This window comes from Salminus brasiliensis, chromosome 1 (genome assembly GCF_030463535.1).
Source record: "Salminus brasiliensis chromosome 1, fSalBra1.hap2, whole genome shotgun sequence".
Taxonomy (NCBI): domain Eukaryota; kingdom Metazoa; phylum Chordata; class Actinopteri; order Characiformes; family Bryconidae; genus Salminus; species Salminus brasiliensis.
Window position 1 is genome coordinate 20,162,133 of NC_132878.1, and position 24,614 is coordinate 20,186,746.

Here is a 24,614-nt window from a genome sequence, read left to right on the forward strand (position 1 = left end):
CTCTCTCATTTTTTTAAGTGGGAGAACTTGCACAATTAGCGACTGACTAAATACTTTTTCCCCACTGTAACTTTTTTTATTTACTGCATACAGTCTGTAAAATGTAATCCAAATGCTAGGGTGACCATATTTTTTTGTTAGAAAACAAAAACAAAAAAACACTGGGGCCACACAGGTATTTACTGTAGTTAGGATGTCATGAATGGGGGGAGTCAGGTAGGCCTAAGTTGTAAGACCGTGGCAATGTATGTGTGTAATGTTAGAAATACCTCTCAACTCATGCAACTACAGTGTGCAAAAGTAACTATAGGACCAGATCTTCTTCTTTCAGTTTAACATAAAACTTGGTGGTCACTCTAGCATTCGGATCTGATGGTTTTAAGACAATTATCAGCACATATTCAATCAGGTTCCAGTGTCCAAACTTTTGATGGGTCATGAATTTAAAGTCAGATTAACTTAAAATGATAAAGTAATGGATTACAGAACATTTTATTTGAGTTAACTCAACCTAGCTTAGTCAAAAGGTCCCCTAACTCACATTTTTAGTTCTGCATCTCAACAGTACTGAGACCATACAGTGGCACCAACTCAAAAAATATTTTGTTTCCCATCTGTAGGGGGAGAGGGGTAATCAGACCCCTTTGACCATGGACCACTATGGTGTTAATAGGTATAATAGGTGTTAATAGGTCTCTTGACAAGCAAGAAGTTAGACAGTTGTGCCACTTATGGGCTGTGAAACCATGTGCATATACATGTCCAACAAAGAACAGAAGGGTATTTACTCAGAACTGTGTTAACTAATGTAGTATAATTTCACAGCTCTAGAATGGCACAACAGTCTAACTGCCTGCTCTTCATGTGTGTGGCTATAATGATACATTTAAATCTCAGCAAGGGCTCAGCGCTCCATTGTTCAAAAGTCATCTAGGCCCTGTCCACATCTGGATATTTAAAAAATAATGGAGGTCTGTGTTTTAGTTGCCCGTCCACACGAAAACACTGTTACTGGTCAGTAAAAGACCAGTAGACAAGTAAAAGACCTAGCTAAGCAAGCTTTGCCAAGATTAGGGCAAGACTTTAAGAGCTGGTATGAAGGTCTGGTGACAGATTAAACATCAGCATCAGTGAAATCATCTTTTGATTAAGCAGGACAGATTTCATGATACTTATGTAGTGAACTGGCTGGAAATTCAAAATTAAATTGATGGCACTTCAGAGAATTGCTGAGAGTTTGAACAAAACTGCAACTAGCTGACACTATATACTGCATCATGTATGGAAAAGCACCTGGAAATCTTAGGGATGTCATTGACTGCAAACACAACTGATTTCAACATTCCCAAAAGGCATTCTAGTTTATTAATACTTTATTTATTAATGGGACACCAGTTAATAGCCGAACTTAGATTTTTGACAATAAATATAAATTAAAATCTAAAATATATTTTGGGTTCAATAGTAACTTTTACAGATTTAAATATTCACGTTTTAATTAAGTTTTTATTTATTTTACTCATAAAATGAGCACCAATATAATATATATATTTTTAGAATATTTTTTTACCACTAGCTTTGATAACTCTTTTTGAACCACAAGGCATTCTGGATGTTAATTATTTTATAACTTTATCAATGATGTTCTACAGAGTAGATTTCAGAAATATCTACAGCCCTGTTCAACAATCTGGCTTCACAAACATGTGAATGTTACACAGGATGATCCTAACATAATAATTTTACCTAAAAACAAGTGAGAAAAATATTGATTCTAAAAATTACAGTTATTTTCTATAAATGCACAAAATAGAAACATTCATTTGTTTACAATTTACATCACTTTTACTGTTTGGACAGCTATTTGAAACTGTGTGCTGGCAGGAGTGCCATGACCAGACAGTCATATTCAGCAAGCCAAAATAAAATAAAAATAAAAATAAAAATAAAGAACACCAGGGAAGCAGGTATGTGGCTGTGATTCTTAGGTTTGCATTTTATTTGGTTAATAACTTCAAGCTTGAAACATTTTTACATTCCTTAGCAATACTTTTTTTTCTCAAATGAGAAAGCATCAAGAATAAAAATACAGCTTTTTTCTTTTCCAAAAGAAGTGTCAGCACACAGTCAAACCAGTGTAGTGTTAAATCGCATGAACTTTCAAATATACATTTGTGAATAATATATCTATTATATTTGATATCTATTATATTTTGTATTTAATATTGCTGTACATTATCAAACCAGTCTTCATACACTCTCATGAAAAAGACCAAAAAAGGCAACCCAAAGAAAAATATGCTGCAGAATATTGCTTTTTTAAATCATCCTTAGCCTATGAGGGATGGGAGAAATGAGTTACGGTAGGTGTGACTGTGGTTACAGCTCTGTGGTTGTAAATGTTGGACTTCAAATATAATAATATTATCATCTTAGCCACGAGAAGACTATAAAATAATTATAATGATGTCCAATCACAGGCCAGGCAACAGACATATATTTTTGGAGGGTGCAGCCAATCAGCCAAGACAGGTTTGATATCTGTTGTGCCCTTCTTAAGTTTCGAATGGGATATGCTAGGCTAATGTTGCTAACAAACACTGAATTTAGACTGTCCCAAATCTATGCATTAAATTATATTTTATGAAATTCTAAAATATCTTTTTTAGACTAAAGTAAGTTAAACCACACAGATTTGTCTGCGTAAAAAACAAATAAACGTGCAGAGATATTTTTGGGAGACAAGATTGGTTACAGTCTAAGTCCAGTGTTTGTTAGCAATGTTAGCCTAGCACCTCTCTTTCTAAACTAAAGTGTAAATTTCTGGGATTAATTAGTTATAAATCATGTTTGTAAGATTTGTCGCAAAACTATTCCTTTAAGACATCTTTTGTGATTTCGCGAATACTAATGAGACTGGATGTCTGTGGCAGGCTGCAGTAATGAGATGTGATATGTAACCTGTGGCTCATGAATATTTAATAGTGCTTTGACCCCTGTAGTCTGATGGATCGGCTGTCCGCTTCTTTCCTCGCAGCATGGCTATCAAATATGCATCGGGCAGAGAGGGACACGGACTGCAGGGGTCGGATTTTGCACACACACACACACATGCTAATGCTAACATCATTAACACAGTGTTAAAACAGTACACAATTTAAGGAGAAAAAAAATCCTGGGGAAAACAAGTGGAATAATAGTAGAACAGAAAATAGAGCAAGAAAGAATGTCGGAATGAAGGAAAGAGCAGGTGCTGGGGGGATGGGGAGGAAAAACTGACTGATGAAGGGATGAAGAACACTACCTGCCCTGGATTATCCAATCAGATTAAGAGATTAGGCAGTTAGAGGAAGAGTGCACATATTGGTGCTGCTGGAGGGTATGACACAGAAGGACAGTGTGTGTGTGTAGCCTTACTTAAACATATGTCATCTATCTAGTGGAACTGATGACCCCCTTTAAAGGAATAATCCAGCGTTTTTCACTCTAATCTCTATCAGTACTGACACATTTCCCTGTGCTGAAAACCCACTGACCCAAAACACTTCAAATACAAATCAATGGGTGTTAAGGTTTCTGAAGTGAAGGAATATGGAATTGCAATCATCCCATGCTAATGATCCGGGGTCTTAGGATGAGACAAACATGAGAAAATCTCCTCGCGGACTACAGCAACTGCCCATTAGCTTCTATAATCAGTGTATTTTGGGTTACCAGGATTTTTGCTATTTTATAGGTTCAGGAAAGTGCCTTGGAATTCTTGTTTGGGGGTAATCAAACCATATGCTACAGATGTGACAGATAAAGATTAGGATGTTATATGCTGAAGTATTCCTTTAACTTCATGTCAGTGTAAGCATTCTTATTCCCAGATCTACAGATGGTGCAGCAATGTGGATGGAGGGAATGAACAGAAGCGGGGATGGAATGAGTAAAACTGGTTGTTTTTTATTCAGTCATGCAGGTTGCAGACAGAACCGCGCTACAGAGCTCTGGAGTGATTTCCCTGAAGGATGACACATGAACTTTGCCTTTCCTAACTATAGCACAACTTCTAAATGAACATTAAATAACCGCCAAAAAAAACCAAAAAAACATTGTACAAGAAACGAGGATAAAAGAGAAAGAAACACACACACTCACTCACTCACACACACACACACACACACACACACACACACACACATTCATTAACACACATCTATCCTTCTCCCCATTCCTAAATGGAACCAGACGAGTGCAAATCAATACAAAATACACAATCCCATCCACATGTGAAATTCACATTATTATAATACATGAAACAAAAACACACAACAAAACAGAAAAAATGAACTATGTATACATAGAAATCAACATGAACACACACACACATCTCGTAGAAAGGAAGAGTGTGTAAGAGTGTTTGAGAGTGTGCACATGATGTCAGCATTTCGCACGTGATGCCGGCGAAAAAGGAAACTGCAGAAAAGACGAACAACTCGCTTACAAATCCAAACAAACAGTAAAACTGGAGTACAAGTAGAATAGACTCACACACACCCTCACACACACACACACACACACACACACTTGTTGCCTCAGCGCACCCTGAGGGAAAAACACATGCAGGGTTGCGGACGTCTCCATCTCTGGCAGCGCTCACAGCGACGTCCAGAAACACATGGTAATGCTGCTCTTTTACGACATTTGCTTTGAAAATCGCTCCACTTTATGTCATTAGGATTCCTTATAGATACTCATGCAGTATAAATAGATTTCTCAGCTTTTTGTCTTGAGAAAATAGGTCATATTCTGAAATGCTCGGTGTACACACAGACACACACACACACACACACACACACGATTTGTGTTGTTAACTCTTATCACCAAACTGACATTTAAAAATGTACTTGTGCCATCTGACCAATCACAACGATCTTCCTGAACTATCGCAGTTCCATTTGAGGTCTTTCTGAATAAATAAATAAATAAATAATACATGAATTTACAATGGAAACAACACTAAACGAAACAACGCAGGCCTCTCTTTCGCTTTTTAGCCATGTCTCATTATTGGCTGATAGCGTTTTAATAAATTGCAAGGCATGTTGCAATTGCAGCATCTAGAGGTAGCCGCAACTGCAGTTTGGTATTTTGCCAACATTGTGCAGCCCTAACACACACACACACACACACACACACAAACACACATATTGAAACAACCCTGACTGGAGATGAAAATGTACGAAAAATTCACTGTAAACACATCAGGCCAGATTCCTAATAACTGCACAACACCACTCAAAATGTGCAGAAAATGTCTGTTCATGAAGCTGCCGTGGTGGTCCCTCAGGCATCCCAGCTCAAAGCTGATCAAAAGATAGGGTCAGTTTGGGTGCCAAAATTGGCACACTACATTTAACGCCTTATTCGGGCGCCATTACGTTTTAAAAGAGGGCCTGCAGTAATGTCCCCATCTAAATATTAAACGCTTTGCAAATGTTTATACACACTAGATCTGGGAGGTAATCCTTCAACATCCTTACCATGTGATACTAAACCATACTAAACTCACTCATCCTGCTGTAATTTTATTGCCGTTCATATGTGAGAGTTACGGATTCTCTGAAAAGACGAAGATCTGCAGACTGCTGCGGTCTGTGTGTGTGTGTGTCCGAGAGCACCATGCGCATGATAGAATAGACTAAAGGGGGGTGTACATGTGTGTATAAAGCATATAACTGTGTGTGTGTGTGTGTGTGTGTGTGTGTGTGCGTACAAGGAGGTAACACACTTTGGTCCAGTTAGTTTCTGGAGTTGATCCTCAGCTTGAAGGAGACGCGCCCAGCGAACTTGTCCCGCTCGCTGTTGGTGGGGATGTTGTTGGCGGTGATCTTGCACTCCACATTGATTTCAGTGTTCAAGGTGATGTTCAGGAACTTGATTGCCACCAGAGGCTGTGAGTAATTCACCTGCAGTGGACAGAGAGGAACCTGGACTTTCATTACACTGTCTCCACAATGAGGTTTAGAAAAGCCTCCAGAGATTCGAAATGACCTGCAGTGTATCATTGGATCAGTGGATAGCCAGTTTCAAAACATCCATACACTCTTTACAATAAAGGTGCTACAAAGGGTTCTTTCAGTGATGCCATAGAAGAACCACTTTTAGTTCCTTAAAACAGTGGTTCTCAATTCTGGTCCTGGGGGACCCCGTAACATGTAAATTTCAATTTTGGACCTTACTGAATTGAAGGCAGTATTTTAGAGCAGGAAACCACTGAAGGGTGCAGGACGGCACGGGATCTACCAGGACCACAGCTGGGAACCACTGCCTTTAAGAACCAGGCTTGTAAAAGAGATGTGTGAATGGGAAGAGCTTTTAAATTGGTTAGTCAGGAGAAAGTTTTATAAGCCTTTATGACTTACTTTTATGAACACACATCTCTTTTACAAACCTGGGGCCAAATTTCTTCTCAAACCCCACTTGTAGTATACTGGCTTTCTGCAATCTACTAGCCAGGCGACTAATACTCCTTAGGTGGAAAGTTATACAATATCTCAAACTAGAGAAGATAAAATACTCTTTCCAGAGTTCAGTACAGTTTTATGTAACCTAGCAGTCCTTTTTGACACTTGTGAAAAACATGGAAGCTAGAAATATGACCCATTAAGATGCAATGTGTATTTATCTCAAATTAATATGGATACCATGGAATTCAATCTGTATACATTTTTGTTTCTCTCTCATGAAGATTCTTACATTGACCAGTGTTTTCTTATGCAGGGTTTGTTCCATTTACGAGGACAGTGGGATCCATCATTAAAAGAGCATAGCTCAATGGTTATCATGAATCTGACATGACTTTTTGTAAGATAATTCTTAGGAAGATATTGATGAATGAAGGCCATGGTTCTTCTATGGCATCACTCAACCTTTCGTAGCACCTTTATGAAAACCAAGCTGCAAGAACAGCTAGTCTTGCATACACTGTGGTTGTGATATCACATAAATGGCCATATTTATACCAGACCACCAGTTTAGCCTACAGTAGTATTACAGCTCATTCACCTTGAAGTGATGAGGTGTTGTTGCTGCAGGTAGACTTGTTGGGAGAGTGGAGGGAAGTGTGAGGGAAATGATTAAATGTGCTGATTCCAGCTGTTGGGAAGCAAATCATCTACAATGTTTGAAAATGCTAGCTGACCTCTGCATTGTGTGTATTTTACAACGAATTAACCAACAGAAATGGTCCAAAATGATTGGATATCCAAAAATATTCGATTTTTCTGCATTAATGTATATTTTATTAGGAATGTGTCTTCCTTTTCCTAGAAAGTTACCATTTCAGGAATATTAGGACAGCCAAGAAATCAGTATCAGTGCAGTCTTTCAATGATTCAGATATCTGAGGCTGACTGAGGTTCTTAAAGGTTCTGATCTGAAGTTAATCCCATACAATCCAGGTCAGACTGATTTTCGAACCAAACTACAACACAGAGTATCCAACCAACCAAGTATATTATTATAGCATGTGCTAGAAAATAATATTTTTTGTTTTTTTTATAATGAGTGAGTGCCTATGTGCAGTATGTACCTGAGCCTTCTTGCCATAGTATGGGAAGTACATGAGGTTGAAGGTGCCATTGCGAGGAAAGTATGCTACCTCCCCCATCTTATCTGTGTCATCAACCTACAGAAAGAGAGAAAGAAAGAGAGAGGGAAAAAGACACTTAGTTGGGTTATAATAGCGTAGATGAACCTCCCAGGACTGATCTTAATTTCAACCCAGAAAAATCCCTCGAACACTGGCGTTGTATCAATCCCACAATTCCAGGGAAGGTACATGTAGGAAATGACATGTACCCCAAACGCTTTTGTCTCACTTTATATATTACTGAAATTATCCTTGAATTGACCTAGCAATGCTCCACCCACAAAAGTATGTTTAAAAGTTTTATGAAATGCCGGCAAAAACCCATTTAATCTAATAAGAGGCAGCTCAAGTTGTCAGTTGTTGCTAAAATTTTATTTTAGAGCACTTTAAATTCCACATGATATTTATTTTGCATTTGTGTGAAAGCTCACACGCTTAGGACAGACCAGGTGTAGATTGTAGCATGGTGTCCAATATTCGTGATTGTCGCTTCCAGCCTGCCTAGTTCAATTTCGCTGTGAAAGAGGCCACCACACTAACATGTGCCACCCATGTCTAGGAGTCCAAAAGAGGGGAATTGGTCTTGCTCTTTATGGGTGGGCAGGATGGTACTCTGTCTCTCAAATCACTAGACAGCACAGAGCATAACAAAATAGCTGATGTAACAGAATTAGCAGGTAGTGCTCACCCTCTACGTCAGTTAAATTGTCCAATGATGTGTTAACAGCAGTTTCGAAAAGATGGATGTGGATGTATGAAGTATGTCACTTTGGTGAAGCGGGCAGAAAACCGCTTGCAAGAACTGCATAACCAGAGTCATATTTGTGTAAAAGTTTCTAATATTACTCTACCGCCTCAGTCCACATGCTTCTTTCACTGTCAGTGACAGGTCTGTATCTATCAGCTTATCCAGAAATGCATGCGTAAAGTGTATTCTTTCTGAGGGGTGTCTCAAAGTGCAAATTCCACTTCCTGACTGTAGGGGGAGGTCTGGAGCAAGAAATACCAATTCTTGCATAATGCAATGCATTAAAGGATGGTTGTTATATTTTTTTTCCCTGCACTGTTAAAAGATATAAGATAGGATTCTTGAGAATGTTTAGAAGGAAACTCTTTCAGGAACCTTCAGGAAAAGGTTTTAAAAAGAAAAAGGTTCATTGAAGGTCCCTCAAAGCACCTTAAGAGATTCATTAACAGTTTTAAATTGAAGAACCTCTAAAGGTTCCTCAAGGATTTTATACTGTTAACAGTGTGGAGGGATGATGTTCCCTTGCAGCCCCCCAAATCGTGCGTATATTATTTTAAACTCAATATCATGTAGTGATTTCAAATAAAAATGGCTAATGTTAGAATTAGCAACACTTGCTTTGAAAGGTAGCATTTGTGGGTGGAGCATGGAAAGGTAGACTGCGTTCTGTGTTCAGCATACAGAATATAAGGGACTGCTAATTAGAACCTCTACAGTTCTATGTCCGCTGTGTCTTCACCGGCCACATTCAGCGTCAAGTCTACAGTCTAACTAAAGAATGCTTTTAGTCGGCCAGATTACAACACAGGTTTCCAGAATTAGGGACATGTTTTCAGCAAAATGTAGGATCAATGTTGTCTTCTTTTAATGATGACAAATCATCATTAAAATCATCAAATCAAACTTCAAACACAATGCTGACTAAATGTTGACATACTGTTGAATAGTAATATAATACAATAATAAGTAAGTAAAAAAGTAATAATAGCATACAGTGAGTGCTAGAATCATTATCAGTCAATCTAGCTTTCTCTTATCTTGATGGAGAAAGTAAGAAGCCGGTGAAGACAAGGCTATTGAAAAACACACTTTTATTCTAATAGGTTTTTGAAAAACAATTGCCTTAACTCATTTAAATGGACTTAAGTTACTTGTTTATGTAGCATTATACAGTAGAAAAGACTAAATCCAGGCAATCATTTCCCATAAACATAACAATGTATCTGCTCAGTTTCTTTTCTTGTACAGTGCTACTTTGGTCTTTGAATTTCTGTCATTCTTACCCATTCATCTTTGCCGATTTTGTATTTCTGAGAGAGGAACACAAGAACAGGAGGTAGAAACAACGCAACACGGATAAATGTAACAGCATATGAGTAGCAGAAGAAGGGATGACAGAAAGGATAGAAAAAAAAGAGGGATGGTTGGATGAATGGGAAGGTCATTGTCCTTGTAGAGTCAGTAATGGATAATGGAAATTGGGAGTATTGTGCAAATTGCAATTTGTAATTTGATAGAAACCTTACTAGAAACTCAGCTCTGTACTTCCACTCACTGATCACTTTATTAGAAACCCTCTACCCTGTACTTCCACTCACTGGCCACTTTATTAGAAATCCCTACCCTGTACTTTCACTCACTGGCCACTTTATTAGAAACCCCTACCCTGTACTTCCACTCACTCACTGAAACTCCTGCCTTGTACACAACTGTAGTAAAACTGGAGTAAGTTAAGGCAAAGTGATAGACTACTTTCTAAAGAGACTGTTTAAGGAAACTCAGCGAGTGTGGACTGTACATCTGAGGAGTTTAAGCTCACACTGGGAGAATGTAACAGTAACCCAACACCTGTGGACTGTCTAATGGTCTGGGTGTTTGTTTTCTGCTGTGAAACAGTAAACCTTTTTAAAAGCAGCCTTCAGCCCATACAATGGAGAGAGCAGGTGGAGTCACGTTTTCCTGAGGAGACCCGTCAGTGTATCCCACAAGACTAGGTGTTCTCAGCTGACATTAAAGGGCCCATATCCTACATCTCAATTACAGGTTCACTTTTTGTGGCTTCACAAACCATTTAGGCTCATTTTATCCCTTACAAAAAACATGCAGTGTCTCAGTGTTTCTGTGTCTTTAAAACTGATGTATGTAAATGATCTGTGTTTTGTGGCTTTATAACTTTGGTGTGAATGGGCGGGGCTAAACTGCTGTAGGCTGAATTTGTAAAAGCACTGGTTGTCGTGACAACCAATTTGAAGTAGGTTGTTTTTTCAGCCTAGTTTTCTTATGTACAGTGGATCTTGTGAATTGAGGAATGTTATAAAATCACTGTGTATTTATCTATATACCATTTTATTAAATATGGGTGCTTTAATGTACATAAAAAACAGTTTATATTACAAATTCACAAATCTGCTTAGAGTCAAATTTAAAGCAGCAGAATTCTGTTATAATGCACCAAGCTCATTAAAAACTACTGTTGTGACTGTTATGTTGTTTTGAACCATATCCTGAAATATATGTAATGCATTTTTGAACATGCTGTTATAATTACTTTATTTGACATTTTCTTTTCTTTATTTTATATATTGTTACTATTGCTTTATGTACATGTTCTTACTACTTTATTCTACCCAATGTTATTTACTCTACATATTGCTATTACTGTTTTGTTTTACATACTGTTATTATTGCTTTATTTATTATACTGTCAGTCTACATGCTGTTATGAATGGTTTGTTCTGTGTGGTGTTATGGTAACGCAAACTGGAAAAATTGTTATGGTGTGACTTATTCGGGCCACTGTGGTGTTTGACCAGGCAAGCGACACTGTCCCACAATACGCTAATCTAACATCTAGCCTGACTGCTATGTGAAGGGTTTAATGAAACTTTAATAGGAAATAGATCCTGTTCACTGAAAGAAAAAGGGATAAAGTGAGTAAGAGAGAGAGAGAGAGAGAGAGAGAGAGAGAAAGAGAGAGATGGATTACCTTGGGAGCGCAACTAACGGAGGGTGCTTGGCCGTCCTTCCCTGGCAACATACCAATCACCTGGCATGGTAAAAGAAGAAGAGGAGAGAGAGAGTGAGTTGAGTGGCATTAGAAAGCTTAACTAGCTGTGGTGAATAATGGATGGCGGCCGGCCGACCTGCTGTCCCCAGCAGTGTCCTTTACCCAGAATACACTTCTGCTCACTGCTGATAGGCTTCCATGTACAGAGTTACATTTAGCTAAAGAGCTCAGAGGCCAAAGGTGTAGAAGGAACTACAGTGGAAAGACACATATATACAGTGGAACTACAGTGGAAAGACACACACACACACACATATATATATATATACTTTTACTGTGACTGCTGTAAAACTTTCTAACATGAATTAAACAGTGGCTTGTTTTATTTAAATATTCACATATTCACAGCATTCAATTAAATGAATTTGAATTGAATATTGTGTTAACGTATTTTATTCCCTTTCATCCTACCCGGTTGAGTTTGATGATGATGCAGGGCTTGCCCTCGTAGTAGCCGTAATAGCGGTCGTTGAGGCCAGAGCAGTCTTCCAGGATGGAGCGTTTGAACTGGCAGGAGCGTTTGGGGTTGTTCTTCACACTGTCGCTGTCCTCCTGGAAGAAGTACTGATCAGGGGTACATGCGTGGTTCGTCTGATCCTGTACTGAATCATTATAGGCTGAGGGAGAACAAGATCAGTAAATGTTAGGGACCAGTCAGGGTTGTTTTGATAGTTTTCAATCCCAAACTGTTCAGAGATGCATACCTAAGCCATAATATAGAGCCAGCTTAATTGTTATTTTAACACATACTTGATATGTAATTAACATGATCTAATAAAACTGAACATTTATCGTTTCTAATTGTGTCAGTGTCGAAAACAGGGACACAAGTTACACACTAATGTTTTGTTGTTATTTAAACTGCGCTCTGAATGAACATGTGCATTTGTACAGCAAATTTAGCGGGCTTTCCTCACCATATTGCAGTCAGGTTTGGGGTTTATTTTGCGGCCCTAAGGACAGTCTGCTGTGAAGTTCGGGTGGGGGCAGTGTTTTAATTTCAGGTGACTGACCAAGCAATGAAATGTATGCATGGGTTACTTTCCGAATCTGAAAATAAAAGCTATCGTACATTAAGTTCTAGGCATCATCACTTTAATGTGTTTGTTTTTAATAGTGCCATTGCCCTTAGTGTCACCTTGGTGCAGACTCAGAATTCCCAGAATGGCCCTTACTGGAACCACAGGTATCTGAGTAACTGGCGGACATACGCACACACACACACTTACGGGAGAGGAAGCTGTTGAGGGCCTGCACGTGCGTGTCCCAGCTCTCTGTGTTTTCTTTAGTGTAAATAATCTCCAGATCAGTACCTTTAGGCCTGATCATCATCCCTGCAGAGAGGAATGGAGAGATAGAGAGAGAGAGAGAGAGAGAGAGAGAGAAAGAAAGAGACCATGAGCATAAAAAACTTTATTATTGGATGTATAATAAGTGTTATGGGTATAATTTGACCAAGTAAGAGTATGTCTTGGTTGCCATCGTGCATCAATCAACCTTGGGTTGCTGGTTTGTCCCTCCACAGGTACTCGCTACTGCTGGCCAGCTGGCCCCAACTAGCCTTGCTGTTTCTGAGATCCCCTGAACCAGGCCATAGCTATTTGGCCTAATTTCGACAACTAATTGTTTAGTTACTGTTGATACAAAATAATTAATGGTTTTCTCTTCATTCACGCTAACAATGTTTTGGCCCATTGATTTATGTACTGTATGTATGACTTATTGTACAGTATTTGTACACTGTACATGTGTATGTGTCATTACCTGGTGTAGAAAGTCTGTCCTGGTAGGTGGGTGTGTTGTCATCGAGTGTTAGCAGCATGACATACATGGTAAGAGTGAACATTCCAGCCAGGAAGATGTAGAAGGCCAGGTAGAACAAGAAGATCAAACCTGCACATTGCCCACAAACACACTTACACACATTAATAACCAAATACTGCACATAAATATTATAATATTATATATAGTATATTATATAAATAAGTATGTAATTAAAATTGACATTTCATGATGAAATGTGAAGTAAAAGCCCAGAAAAAAGATCACACTTGGGACACACACTCTGCAACACTATGCCACAAGTATATTAACCGTATTATAAAAATAAACAGATTGAATTCTAGACAAATGCAGTTATAGGGAAGTTATAGGGAGTGCCTCTGTCTGAACTGCAAAAGACATAATACAGGGCAACCAATTAGAACAGCCTGTTTAATTCTAGGGCAATTTTACAGAGATCTGGGTCTGAGCCTCATATATGTTCTATGCATGTTACAACATTAAAAAATAAATAAATAAAAGAAAAGGCAGCACATAAATGCTTTAATTGTAAATTCATTCATAGCTCACTGAACCGAGCAGAGGCGTGCTGATTCTAAACGTTCAATCCATGCGCATTTGTGTCTCATGGTTTGTAATTTGTTTTCACAAAAACAAACTAATAAGGGTCAGGTGTGCAGACTCAAACTCATCAATACAGAATGCACTTCATTCTGTATGCAATGGACTTGCAACAGTGAGAATGGTGTCTTGATCATTGTCAGGCTAGGCTTTAATGCTACAATGTAATTGTGGTGACACAGCATGAGATCTCTCACAAAAAACGCTTAACACTGTGTAACCCGAGTCATATCTGTGTAAAATCCTGTAATTCTACTCTTCTGCATCAGTCCACATGCTTTTTTCACTTTTAGTGGTGGTTCTGGGTCTCTCAGCTTGTCCAGAAATGCACGTTTACAGCTGCTCATAGCGCAATTTGTTATTTACTGCAGTGGAGTAAAAGTGAACTGCCACTCTCAGATGTAGGGGGAGCCCAGGAGCAAAGCATACTCTGATTCTTGCATAATGCTGCTTTAAAAACATGTAAACGCATTGGAATACTACAATAAAACTGCTAATGCTAAATTGATAATATTTTCAGAGGCTAGGTTAGCAACTGAACTGTATAGAGATTTACACTTTTTGTGTGGAAGATCTAAAAGCAGGACAGGGTTGTGTCATTCGGTTTGTGTCTGTGTTCGTCCTTAGAGCAGGCAGTGTGTGTTTGAGCTAAGCGTGTGTGTTTTCTCTCTCATGTCTTCATACAAATGAGCAAAACACTTGTTGCGGCAGTAATCCGCTTAGCAGCCAACTAGAGACCCCCTGATCTCTCTCTCTCTGTCATTTATTTATCCACTTAGATGTTTATGGATAATTCGTCTTGTTAATTAATTTTATTCCACACTGACACACACACACTCACACATGCCCCGACAATGTTTCTAGCTCAAATTATTACCCTATGTCACAGGGGGTGGGGGTGGGGGGGGGGTATGATATCATGGGGCATACCTCAAAAATAAACATATACTCATACACTTTGCAGAAGGGTTTGCCAATATTAACCTTAACATTATCCTTAACCCCTGTAACACAGTTTCTTCTATAAAAATAATAATATATAATAATATAACTGAAAACAGTCATATATGGCATTTCTGAGCAACTATATACAACATTTTTATTACAACAACTATAATACACCAAAAACGTCAGTGTGTGTGTGTGTGTGTGTGTGTGTGTTTGTGCAGAGGATCAGTGCTGGCTAAAATGCATTAGATCAGCAAAGTGACATCAGCATACTCAGCCTAGAGGGGCTCCAATACTGCTGACTGACAAAAACCACAACAGAATTTCAATCTGCCAATCTGCACATAGTCATACTATTGGCTCCTGCTGCCTCCGTGGGCGTGGACTGACACGCAGATTAGCTAATAAAAACACTGTGGTCTTGGTGTTGAATTAATGAATGTATTATTTTGATAATGAACCATTAAGTTAAACATACTGCCTTAACCTCTGAAGTTGGCATAACATGAGGAGCCTAATTCCTTGCAGCTGTTTATGTTTAGGCTAGTTTTCTCTGTTTTGCTTGTCATTAATTCATTTTGTATCTGGCAAAACACACACTAAATCTTTGAAAACTACTACTACTAATAGTCAGTGAGGTATGTAAAAAGGCTAAGCAGCAGAGAAGTAATGTCTAATTGATTTTAACAACACATAACAGTTGTTTGTACAGGATGATGTAAGACAGGAATGAGTATCTATCTCTAGCAATACCTAATTTTATTAATCTAACCTAATTCTCAACAAATATTCTGCAGGACTTCTTCATAAACTGTGGAACAGTCTCAAGTCAAGACTAATGACTAAAAACCTAATAATCATTACTATCTTTAAGTTACAGTCCTAAAAAGTAACAACAGCACAGCACTGTCAACACTGTTTCATAGATAACTGTAGTACAACTCCTGCATATGAATGTTGATCAAATGTGATGTAGGTAAGATACACTAAGGATATATATATATATATATATATATAGTTCTTGAACAAAAAGTCTGTCAGATTCAGGCTAAGTGTGCACATTTGAATGTCTAATTTAACTAACTGAAAAAACTGTAGGTGTGACCATCTGAAAAATGTCAAGCAAAGATTCTATTGGCCAGTACCAACAATTAACCCAAATACAAAACCATGTAGCCTATTCTGTGTGCAATCTAACAGCCAGGGCTACCACTTGGTGCATCTACCTAAGTGCGTTATTTTTTTTTAAATCTTCACTTCGATCCCCATTGATGTCACAGCCATCCCTGACTGCGCGTTTCTGAGCCCTAGGCTGAGAGGTAAGCCACCCACATTCACTCAATGAGGCTGAGCCCAAGGGAGTCCCTCTCTGGGGGAGACATATTGGATTCCTCTCTCTTACTGTTCCGTCTGGAGCCCCAGTGACCACTGATCAATAGCAGGAGGCTACGTTGCAGTTATGTGAATGTGTGTGTGTGGTCTTCTACATATTACATCAGGTCTAGAAGTTTTTTATGACTTGAAATTGTTGGTATAGATCTAAGACTGATAAGCCTGCAGCCAGCCAATCAGGTTGTACTCCAGACAAGAGACTTAGAGAGAGTCATTAGGTGGAAAAAATGGCAAATCAATTTCTATTTAGGCTAGGACTTAATGACTTATCACATTTAACTACTGTCATGACGTTTTAAGCAATAAGAAGCGTTGCACTAGTGAAATCCAACACTTTTTTGCAAACGTTCTTGTTCTACAAAATGTTCTTCGAGAAATGGATACTAGGACTGTACAAGTAGTGAGGAAGTGGCTCTGGTGCATTATTTTTCAGGGCTGGAAGAGTGGAGGACTGGAGTGGAGGGGTCATACAATAATCTCCTTCTGTCAAAACCAGTGACTGTAGTGAAAAACATGGACAGCGTAAAATCTCTCAAACGTGAAGCCACTGAAGGTCTAGCACCTCTACTGGCTGGTTGCAGTATGATGCATAGCTCCACCCATCCTCCTATGTTTCAACGACAAAACAGCCCATTTTCCATCTCATTTTTCTCCCCCAAAGTGTCTTTACTTCTAAAGTGATTGACTGTCTGCAGGACCTTTCTGTCCATTACATGGAGTAGCTGCGAGCTGTCATAGTGCTGTCATGGTGAATCATAGTATCATTTATGGTGTCGTGTTGTGATGTTGGTTGCATTAACAGACACTCCACGCCAAGTTCTTTGCAGCTTAGCTGGTAACTCTGATGTTAAGCGTAACATGGCCAATGTGATCTCATTAGCTGATAGCCAGCCGGCTAACGTTAGCCTAGTAAGACGAGTTGGACTTGGTAGTATTTGTACTCGGTTTCGACCAGCGCTCTTTAATTGTCAGTGGAGTGTGCTGACTCTCTCGCAGCAGCAGCAGAAACATAGCTGAACCCTGGTACTGTTATTTCATGGAAACGTAGATCATTTTGTAATAAAATACATTACACTTACTGGACAAACTGGATACCCAGTGGAAAAATCTGCTTGCTGCACTGTAAACTCAATGATGGTCTGAGATGTTTGGTCTGAGAGAATAGGATGGGATGTTTTCTACAGTCAAAACATTGATGACAAGGAAATGACCAGAGCTTCTTAATTACTGGATCCTAAATGTGGAAAATTTTAAATCTCTTGAGATTTACATGGAAGGATAATGAAAAGTCAGACAGGAAAGCCCACAGGTTTGTGTTTCATCGAATTGGCCAGATCTGCATGATCAGAATTAAAATGGTCTTCAATCAGACAGGGTGCAGTTAATGCTGTATCTCTGTAGCAGTGATGAAGGACCTATTCATGTGGAGACCTCGGTGAATTTCAATAGACGCAGAGGAACTTCCAGACAGATTTAATGGATGTTCAATAAGAGCAGCAGCTGCATTACTTGAGGAAAGCTGAAAGCTGGCCAAGTTGATATTTGCTGCTTGTTCAGTATCACAGTCCATCCATACCAATGCCACAATAACTAAGGAGAGCTTTAGTTTTTGTAGGACATGCTTCATAGACTCTCTGCTACCCATCCATTCATTCTCTTTTCTGCTTGCTGCATGCTTCCTTTCAATGTCTGGAGTCAGCAGCACACATAATAAATGACTGTAGCTCTTCTAAAGGCCTATACACTGCTAGACATGATAGAATGATACACCTGATTCTGTGTTCACGGAAATTGCAAAAACACCAGATAATGTTTCCATTTACAAGAAAAGGAGAAATACGCAGGATATGAGCCCTCTGAAACAGTATTTTGACAGATCATTATCGCAATGTTGAAACGGAGCCAACCCAAAGTCAAAGCAACCCATATTTTATTTTGTGTTTGATGTGTATGGTTTGTGTATGGCCATAGATATTACCGTTGTTAATAGTACTGCCAAATGAGGTAATAAATTAAATAATAATAATACATGAATTCAGTTACATTTTAGACATCATATTGGCGGTGTAATCAACAAAAATCATTTCTTCAAAACTATGAAAGATCACAAAATGTGTGGCTAGCACCAGCAATGTTGTTTTTATCTGGATTTTCAATCAGCATGTGACACCACCAATCAGTGAGCTCACTGCCCCCCTATAAAATGTGTTAATTTGGCAGTTGACATAGATGTGGAGCAGCTTAGCATGTGTCATTATTTTTATATACTGTATAGTGCATCCTGACCAATCACAGTTCCAGGTGAGCGTTTTTGTGAGTGTTTTAATGATTTGTTCATATAATCCAACAAAATAATGCAGTCTTTTACACTGTCATATTTTCCACAGTGTGTTTTTAATATATTACAATGCGTAATGGAATATGCAGCGCTATAATCACAAAACTGCTATTCTGTCTCCACTGTAAAACTAAATTTTTTTGATGTATTCTTAAATGCGTCACTGCAGTGTGAAAGATGTCTCTCTGTCTCCTTTCTGTTCATCTATGATGAATGCTTTCTGTACTCTTTTATCTCTCTAATCAGAGAACTGACCAGGGGAATGATTAATTAAATTAAAGCTAACACACACACACACACAAACACCTGAACACACACATACACACACTCCTCTTTAGATCATTTGATTGCTTCTCTCTCTAAAGCTGATTGATTTATTCAGACATCAATCATTAAAGGTGTTGGGCCACAGCTGCTTGCGCAGACGGGAAAGAGCAGGCCACCCCTCTGATCTATACAAGCTAATGTCTTTTTTACAACAGGGCCCAAATAAAGCCTGTAAACTCTGGGCTTATTACTTAACTACTGTGAAACTAACAGGTCAGGAGTGTCGTTATGAGAGTGAGATACTGAAATGGGGACTCACATTTGGATCAATGGAGTTTAAACAACTGTTCTGGCAGACCAAAAAAAAGTAACTAAACAAATAAAAATGCAAAAACAGTCCACATGTGTAGAATATTCAAAAACTGTACTTTGAAGTTGACTAATGGAAGTTATCGTTATTATACTATATAAATATCTGTATGTGTGTATACGTTTTCTAGTAGTTACTCATATGGTTAATAATTAATAATTCACAGTAGTTCATGGATCATTTATACTAGTTCCTGAATTCATAGTGGTTACTGAATAATTCACAGTAGGTACTGAATAATTTATAGTAGCTTCTTAATAATGTATAGTGGTGACAGAATAATTCACAATAGTTAATGAATATTTAACAGAATTCCAGGATAATTCATAGTTACTACTGAATAATCCATAATTCATTTGAGAATGAATGACAATGAATCATTATTCTAATCTTATTCTATGCATGTTTTTTATCCTATAATTCTACATGGGTTTTAGACCGAATGCATACAGTTCCACCCTCCTCATAGACTGTCAGACTGTGCTCCATCAGACCCACATCCAAATATCTGAGTATGACGCAGCAGCTGGAGGGGATGTACAGGGCCTTTAACAGCTCTCCTGGGATGCTGCTGCTTGGACTTTACAGGCTTCCATTGCAATGTGCTGTTTTCCCACAGGACACTTCCTCCAAACCCGCTTTGATATGTAAAAAAAAACTGGGCTATTGATGAACAACCCACCAGTTCTCACTTCAGTCTCGCCATAGAAATGGTGAATGGCGTTGACTTTTTTGCAGCTAACCTTAACACTTTGAGGCCTAATGAGCCCACATTGTATTGTTTACAGAACTAATCCACGGTCCAGCAAAGTGAAGGTATTTTTATGTTTACTGGGTCTGCATGCCCAGGAGTCAATCAGTTACCTCAGAATCAGTTATTAGTTATAGCCAGTGTTGGGTAGAGGAGGCTAAATTCTAGAAAAGTCCTTCATCTCAGTGGCTAAGCTGTTAAAAAGCGTAGCGTGGGGTTCAAATGACTTGTCGAGTTTGCAAAAAAAATAAAAAATAGCACCATTCAGCAACCCTGTCCAGCATGGTCATGTGGTGCGCCACTCTCCTCCTGCTTCCCAGCTCTAGACTCATTAGTCTATTATGTAACCACTGGATGTACTCATCATTTGCTTCATTAAAATTTTGTTTGAAATATCATGAGAATATTAAATTGTGACCCAGTATGGGGAATCTAATTAAATGGAGTGCATTAATCTAAAGGGAATGGAAAGAAGGGATAGCAGATCTCTCAGCAGGGATGATAATATCAAATTCTTACCGAAAGACGGAACGTTTGTGTAAAAAAGCGATACAGATAATAAAAGTTGTTTACATGTGACAGATATTTGCTGATATATTTATTAGGGTGTAGAACAGCTAAATGTTTAGGTGATGCTGGGCCAAAGAACCTGTTATTATCTGTTTTTTTTTACACTGCATTGGTAATTCTATATAAATAAAGAAATTTATAGCATTGGTATTCCATTTTTTTAAATACATGTACATAAGAAATCCTGATATAAGAATAAGAATATATTAGAATAAGAATATAATTAGGAACTAAATATGAAGGACTAAAGTGGAATTAAGAAATCTTCTCTTTAAAACATAAACTATAGCAGAAATGATCATAATTTAAACTCATGTAGACTCAAACTGAGTATAGCTAGCTAATAATTTCTACAGTCAGCTCTGGTTTGTACCTGGTTAAGGACATCCTCTGACTCAGATCTGTCAGTATATCTAGACTTGGTGATCAGCAACCTCCCCCATTCATGTCAATGACATCTGCTCAGTAGCACAAATCTCCTCAGAAGCCCTTTGCTCAGTTCAGCGCCATCTTGCTAATTTCCCCCTCAGAGGTCAGTGGGGAGAAGAATAACAAATAATTCAATGAAAAAATCTCATTTATACAACATTCCCCTTCCCATCTCCTTGATGTCCTCAATCAGAAAAGACATGTTTAGTTTCTAGGGTTCGCTTCTCTAGTTTTGCACTGGAGCTACGAGTCTAATGTAGCTAACAACAAATGGAGGCTATTACCCCAGCAATTACCACTGCGCGAACGGCCTGCCTGAATGATCCAGTAGTGAGTTGTTTAATCTGGCGAATGTGGCCTCTAACACGGCCCGATCTATTGTTATCAATAAAAACAGTCGAAAGTGAAGACAAGAAAGGGCACGCTTCAAAATGGCTGCTGGCACTGCTGTTAGCTCTGCGGCACAGGGTTTCTTTTTTATGTGACGTGACACCACACAGGGAAATTGTGTAAATTGAATTTTTTGGCCATCCTGTTCCTTTAAATAAGGCTCCCCTCTGTTCTGCCTGGAGCTTCAGCCTGTGAGGCAGATCCTGGGCCATTGCTAAGCCCAGGTAATGAGGACATACGTTAAAGGGGCCAAATATACCACAGTTCAGGCCAGAGACAGAGATAGACTCATTAAGCAGTCTTAGAGAACACGGCAGCTTAACCGGGCGAAAAGTCCTAAGAAGACCTGTCTTGTTCTCTCTTACACACACACACACACTCACACTCACGTGCACTAATAAAGGTGATGCCTTTACATGTACTTGACTCAAGTGTGTACATGTACATCTCCACACGATCAAAAAATATACTGCTTCAGCACAATTACTGCAAAATGTTAGCAAACAGAATTGTATATTTTGATACTATTTTATATCAATTATAGAATTAACATACTATTTTCTATTCACGTAACACACAAATTATATCTGTGGAATACAATTCATTCTTTGAATGTTTTTTTTTGTCAATGTATGCACAATAATCAACTGCCTACAGCTGCAGAAAGCATCAGTTTAATGATTTCTGTAGATGGGGAAACAAATATGGATAGAATGAACTATTATTATCTATCATGAAAGCAAAATCTATTTTTTCTATCTAAAATTCAATGGGCATAACTTCAGGATTTTGAACATTATCTTAAATATTACTGACAGGAATAAAATAGTATTAACATAGAATTACGACAACATCTTTAACTAATTCACCGAAACAATGTAACGACCCCAGCCTTGGAACCTCCGAAATGATCTACAATAGGGTTCTCTCACTCCCTACAGAAAGATCTTTCCGTAGCACTCTTTGTAATTCATTTGTAGTCATTCTGAGGTCTTTGAACTGATGTCTGTCCAAGCAAATTCACCAGCAAGGCCACCAATGAGCCTATTAGAGTCGGATTACATCTAACACTAATTCACACACACACACACACACACAGTACATAAAATGGAGGGACTGCTGTGGCAGTATAATAGCTAGAGGGATCATTCACATATTACATTAGAACTGTCAACTGAACACTGCAGCACACTATTAAAAATCTTCATCATCTTAACACCCATTTACAAAGATCCCCATTCCCGAGGCTTCACTTCACAATGAAGAGTGAACTGAAGACTGTAAGAGTGAACTGCAGACTGTAAGAGTGAACTGAAGACTGTAAGAGTGAACTGCAGACTGTAAGAGTGAACTGAATACTGTAAGAGTGAACTGCAGACTGTAAGAGTGAACTGAATACTGTAAGAGTAATCTTTAGATAGTAAGAGTGCACTTTAGACTGTAAGAGTGCACTGAAGACTGTAAAAAAAGAACTGATGACTAAAAGTGAACTGAAGACTGTAAGAGTGACCTGAACCCTCTAAGACTGAAATGAACGCTGTATAAGGAACCTAATGAACTTTGCACTGTAAGAGTGAACTGAAGACCGTAAGAGTGATCTCAACACTAAAGGAAAGTGAAGACAGTAGGAGTGAACTGAAGGAGGCTAGATTGAGCTGAAGACTGTGAGAGTGAACTTAACACTATAAGAGTGAGTTGTCGACTGTAAGAGTGAGATGAAGACTGCAAGAGTAAACCCAACACTGGAGGAGTGAACTCAACACTATAAGAGATATCTGAAGACATTAAGAGTGGGAGTAAGAGTGAGCTAAGACTGTAGGAGTGAGCTGAGGACTGTAAGAGTGAGCTGAGGACTGTAGGAATGAGCTGAGGACCGTAGGAGTGAGCTGAGGACTGTAGGAGTGAGCTGAGGACTGTAGGAGTGAGCTGAGGACCGTAGGAGTGAGCTGAGGACTGTAGGAGTGAGCTGAGGACCGTAGGAGTGAGCTGAGGACTGTAGGAGTGAGCTGAGGACTGTAGGAGTGAGCTGAGGACCGTAGGAGTGAGCTGAGGACTGTAAGAGTGAGCTAAGACTGTGGATGCTCATCTGCAGTCGCATCCTGTACTGCAACAGTTTTCAGCTCCTGCTGCTGCAGTCTCAACGCTCTACCCCCCCCCCTTCTCTCTCTCTCTCTCTCTCTCTCTCTCTCTTGCTCTCTCTCTCTCTCTCTCTCTCTCTCTCTCTCTCTCTGTCGCTCTCTCTGTCTTTCGCAGTAATCGGGGTAAACCCTCGTGCTCGGGGGTCTTCTGTTAAGAATCGTGTCTGTTTTGTTTCGGTGTTTTTGGTGTTTTATGGTGGTCTCTGCTTTCTCTGCTTCTCGCTTTGCTCTGGACTCCCCCTACAGTTCACGCGCGCACTGAGAGCCTAACGCCGGCTCGAGCCAATACCGCAATGCAAAACCGCAGCCCGAGCGCAGCAGAGCGCACACATTCACTGGAAACTAAGCTCATCTGGCGTGTGATCTACCCCCGAGCATGGTCGTGTGCACAAGGGCATGCAGGTGCACGGTGGCAGGGTAAGTCTGAAAAGGCTTAATGAAAAATAAACGCACCCCAACTGCTGGCCGTCCTGCCGCAGAACTCGCGGGTCCTCGGGTTCCAGAAGAACTCCTTCCACTCGTTCTTCTTGTCGTCCTTTGCCATCTTATTGTGCCTCTGAGGTTGTGTACTGGGTCAGGAAGGAGGCTGGACGCTCCGCTGTGGAGGTACAGAGAATTAAGCAGAGCGGATATCCTCTGAGGAGCGCTGATGGGGACTGAAGAAGCCGGTTGCCGGTTGAGCTCTGAGCAGCGCGCGCGCCCGTCACATGAACGTGCGCTTCTGATTGGAGGAGAGCACGATCCGCAGAGTGGGGGGAGAGAGATACTGCAGTAAAACACACTGTCAAAGAAACCCCTCCTCCCCCACCACACACACACACACTGTCTCACACACAGACACACACTCTCACACACTCACTCTCTCTCAGCCTCTCTCTTACTTTCATTCTCTCATTTTTGCCCTCTCTCCTAACCACTCACCCCCCCCTCTCGCTTTCTTCTCTCTCTCTCTCTCTCTCTCTCTCTCTCTCTCTCTCTTTCTTTTCCCTTTATCCTGCTCTGTCGTTTTGTTCTCCCTCTATCTTGTTCTCTCTCATTTTCTTCTATCTCTATTTCCCTCTCTCTCACTCCTCTCGTTTTCTTCTCCCTCGATCTCTCTCTCGTTTTCTTCTCCCTCTATCTCTCTCTCGTTTTCTTCTCCCTCTCTCACTCTCATTTTCTTCT

At 39.4% G+C, this 24,614-nt stretch overlaps 1 protein-coding gene across 1 annotated transcript; it reads right to left on the reverse strand.

The window, feature by feature from the left end:
* Window positions 1-1,970: 1,970 nt before the first annotated feature.
* atp1b2b (ATPase Na+/K+ transporting subunit beta 2b) lies at window positions 1,971-24,149 on the reverse strand. Its single transcript, XM_072674325.1, has 7 exons — window positions 23,904-24,149; window positions 13,219-13,347; window positions 12,684-12,788; window positions 11,866-12,071; window positions 11,374-11,433; window positions 7,580-7,675; window positions 1,971-5,954 (listed from the first exon to the last, which is right to left on the reverse strand). Exons 1-7 carry the CDS (start codon window positions 23,992-23,994, stop codon window positions 5,787-5,789), a joined length of 855 nt encoding a protein of 284 aa, XP_072530426.1. The 5' UTR covers window positions 23,995-24,149; the 3' UTR covers window positions 1,971-5,786.
* Between the last annotated feature and the right edge of the window lie 465 nt (window positions 24,150-24,614).

What these genes read in the sequence shown, in the direction of transcription:
- atp1b2b (XM_072674325.1), bottom strand. Translation starts at nt 23,994, where the DNA reads ATGGCAAAGGACGACAAGAAGAACGAGTGGAAGGAGTTCTTCTGGAAC. An exon ending in CAGGACGGCCAGCAGTTGGG is followed by an intron (nt 13,348 to 23,903) that starts GTGCGTTTATTT and finishes GGCAATGTGCAG; the next exon opens with GTTTGATCTTCTTGTTCTAC. An exon ending in ACTATGGCAAGAAGGCTCAG is followed by an intron (nt 5,955 to 7,579) that starts GTACATACTGCA and finishes TGTCCACTGCAG; the next exon opens with GTGAATTACTCACAGCCTCT.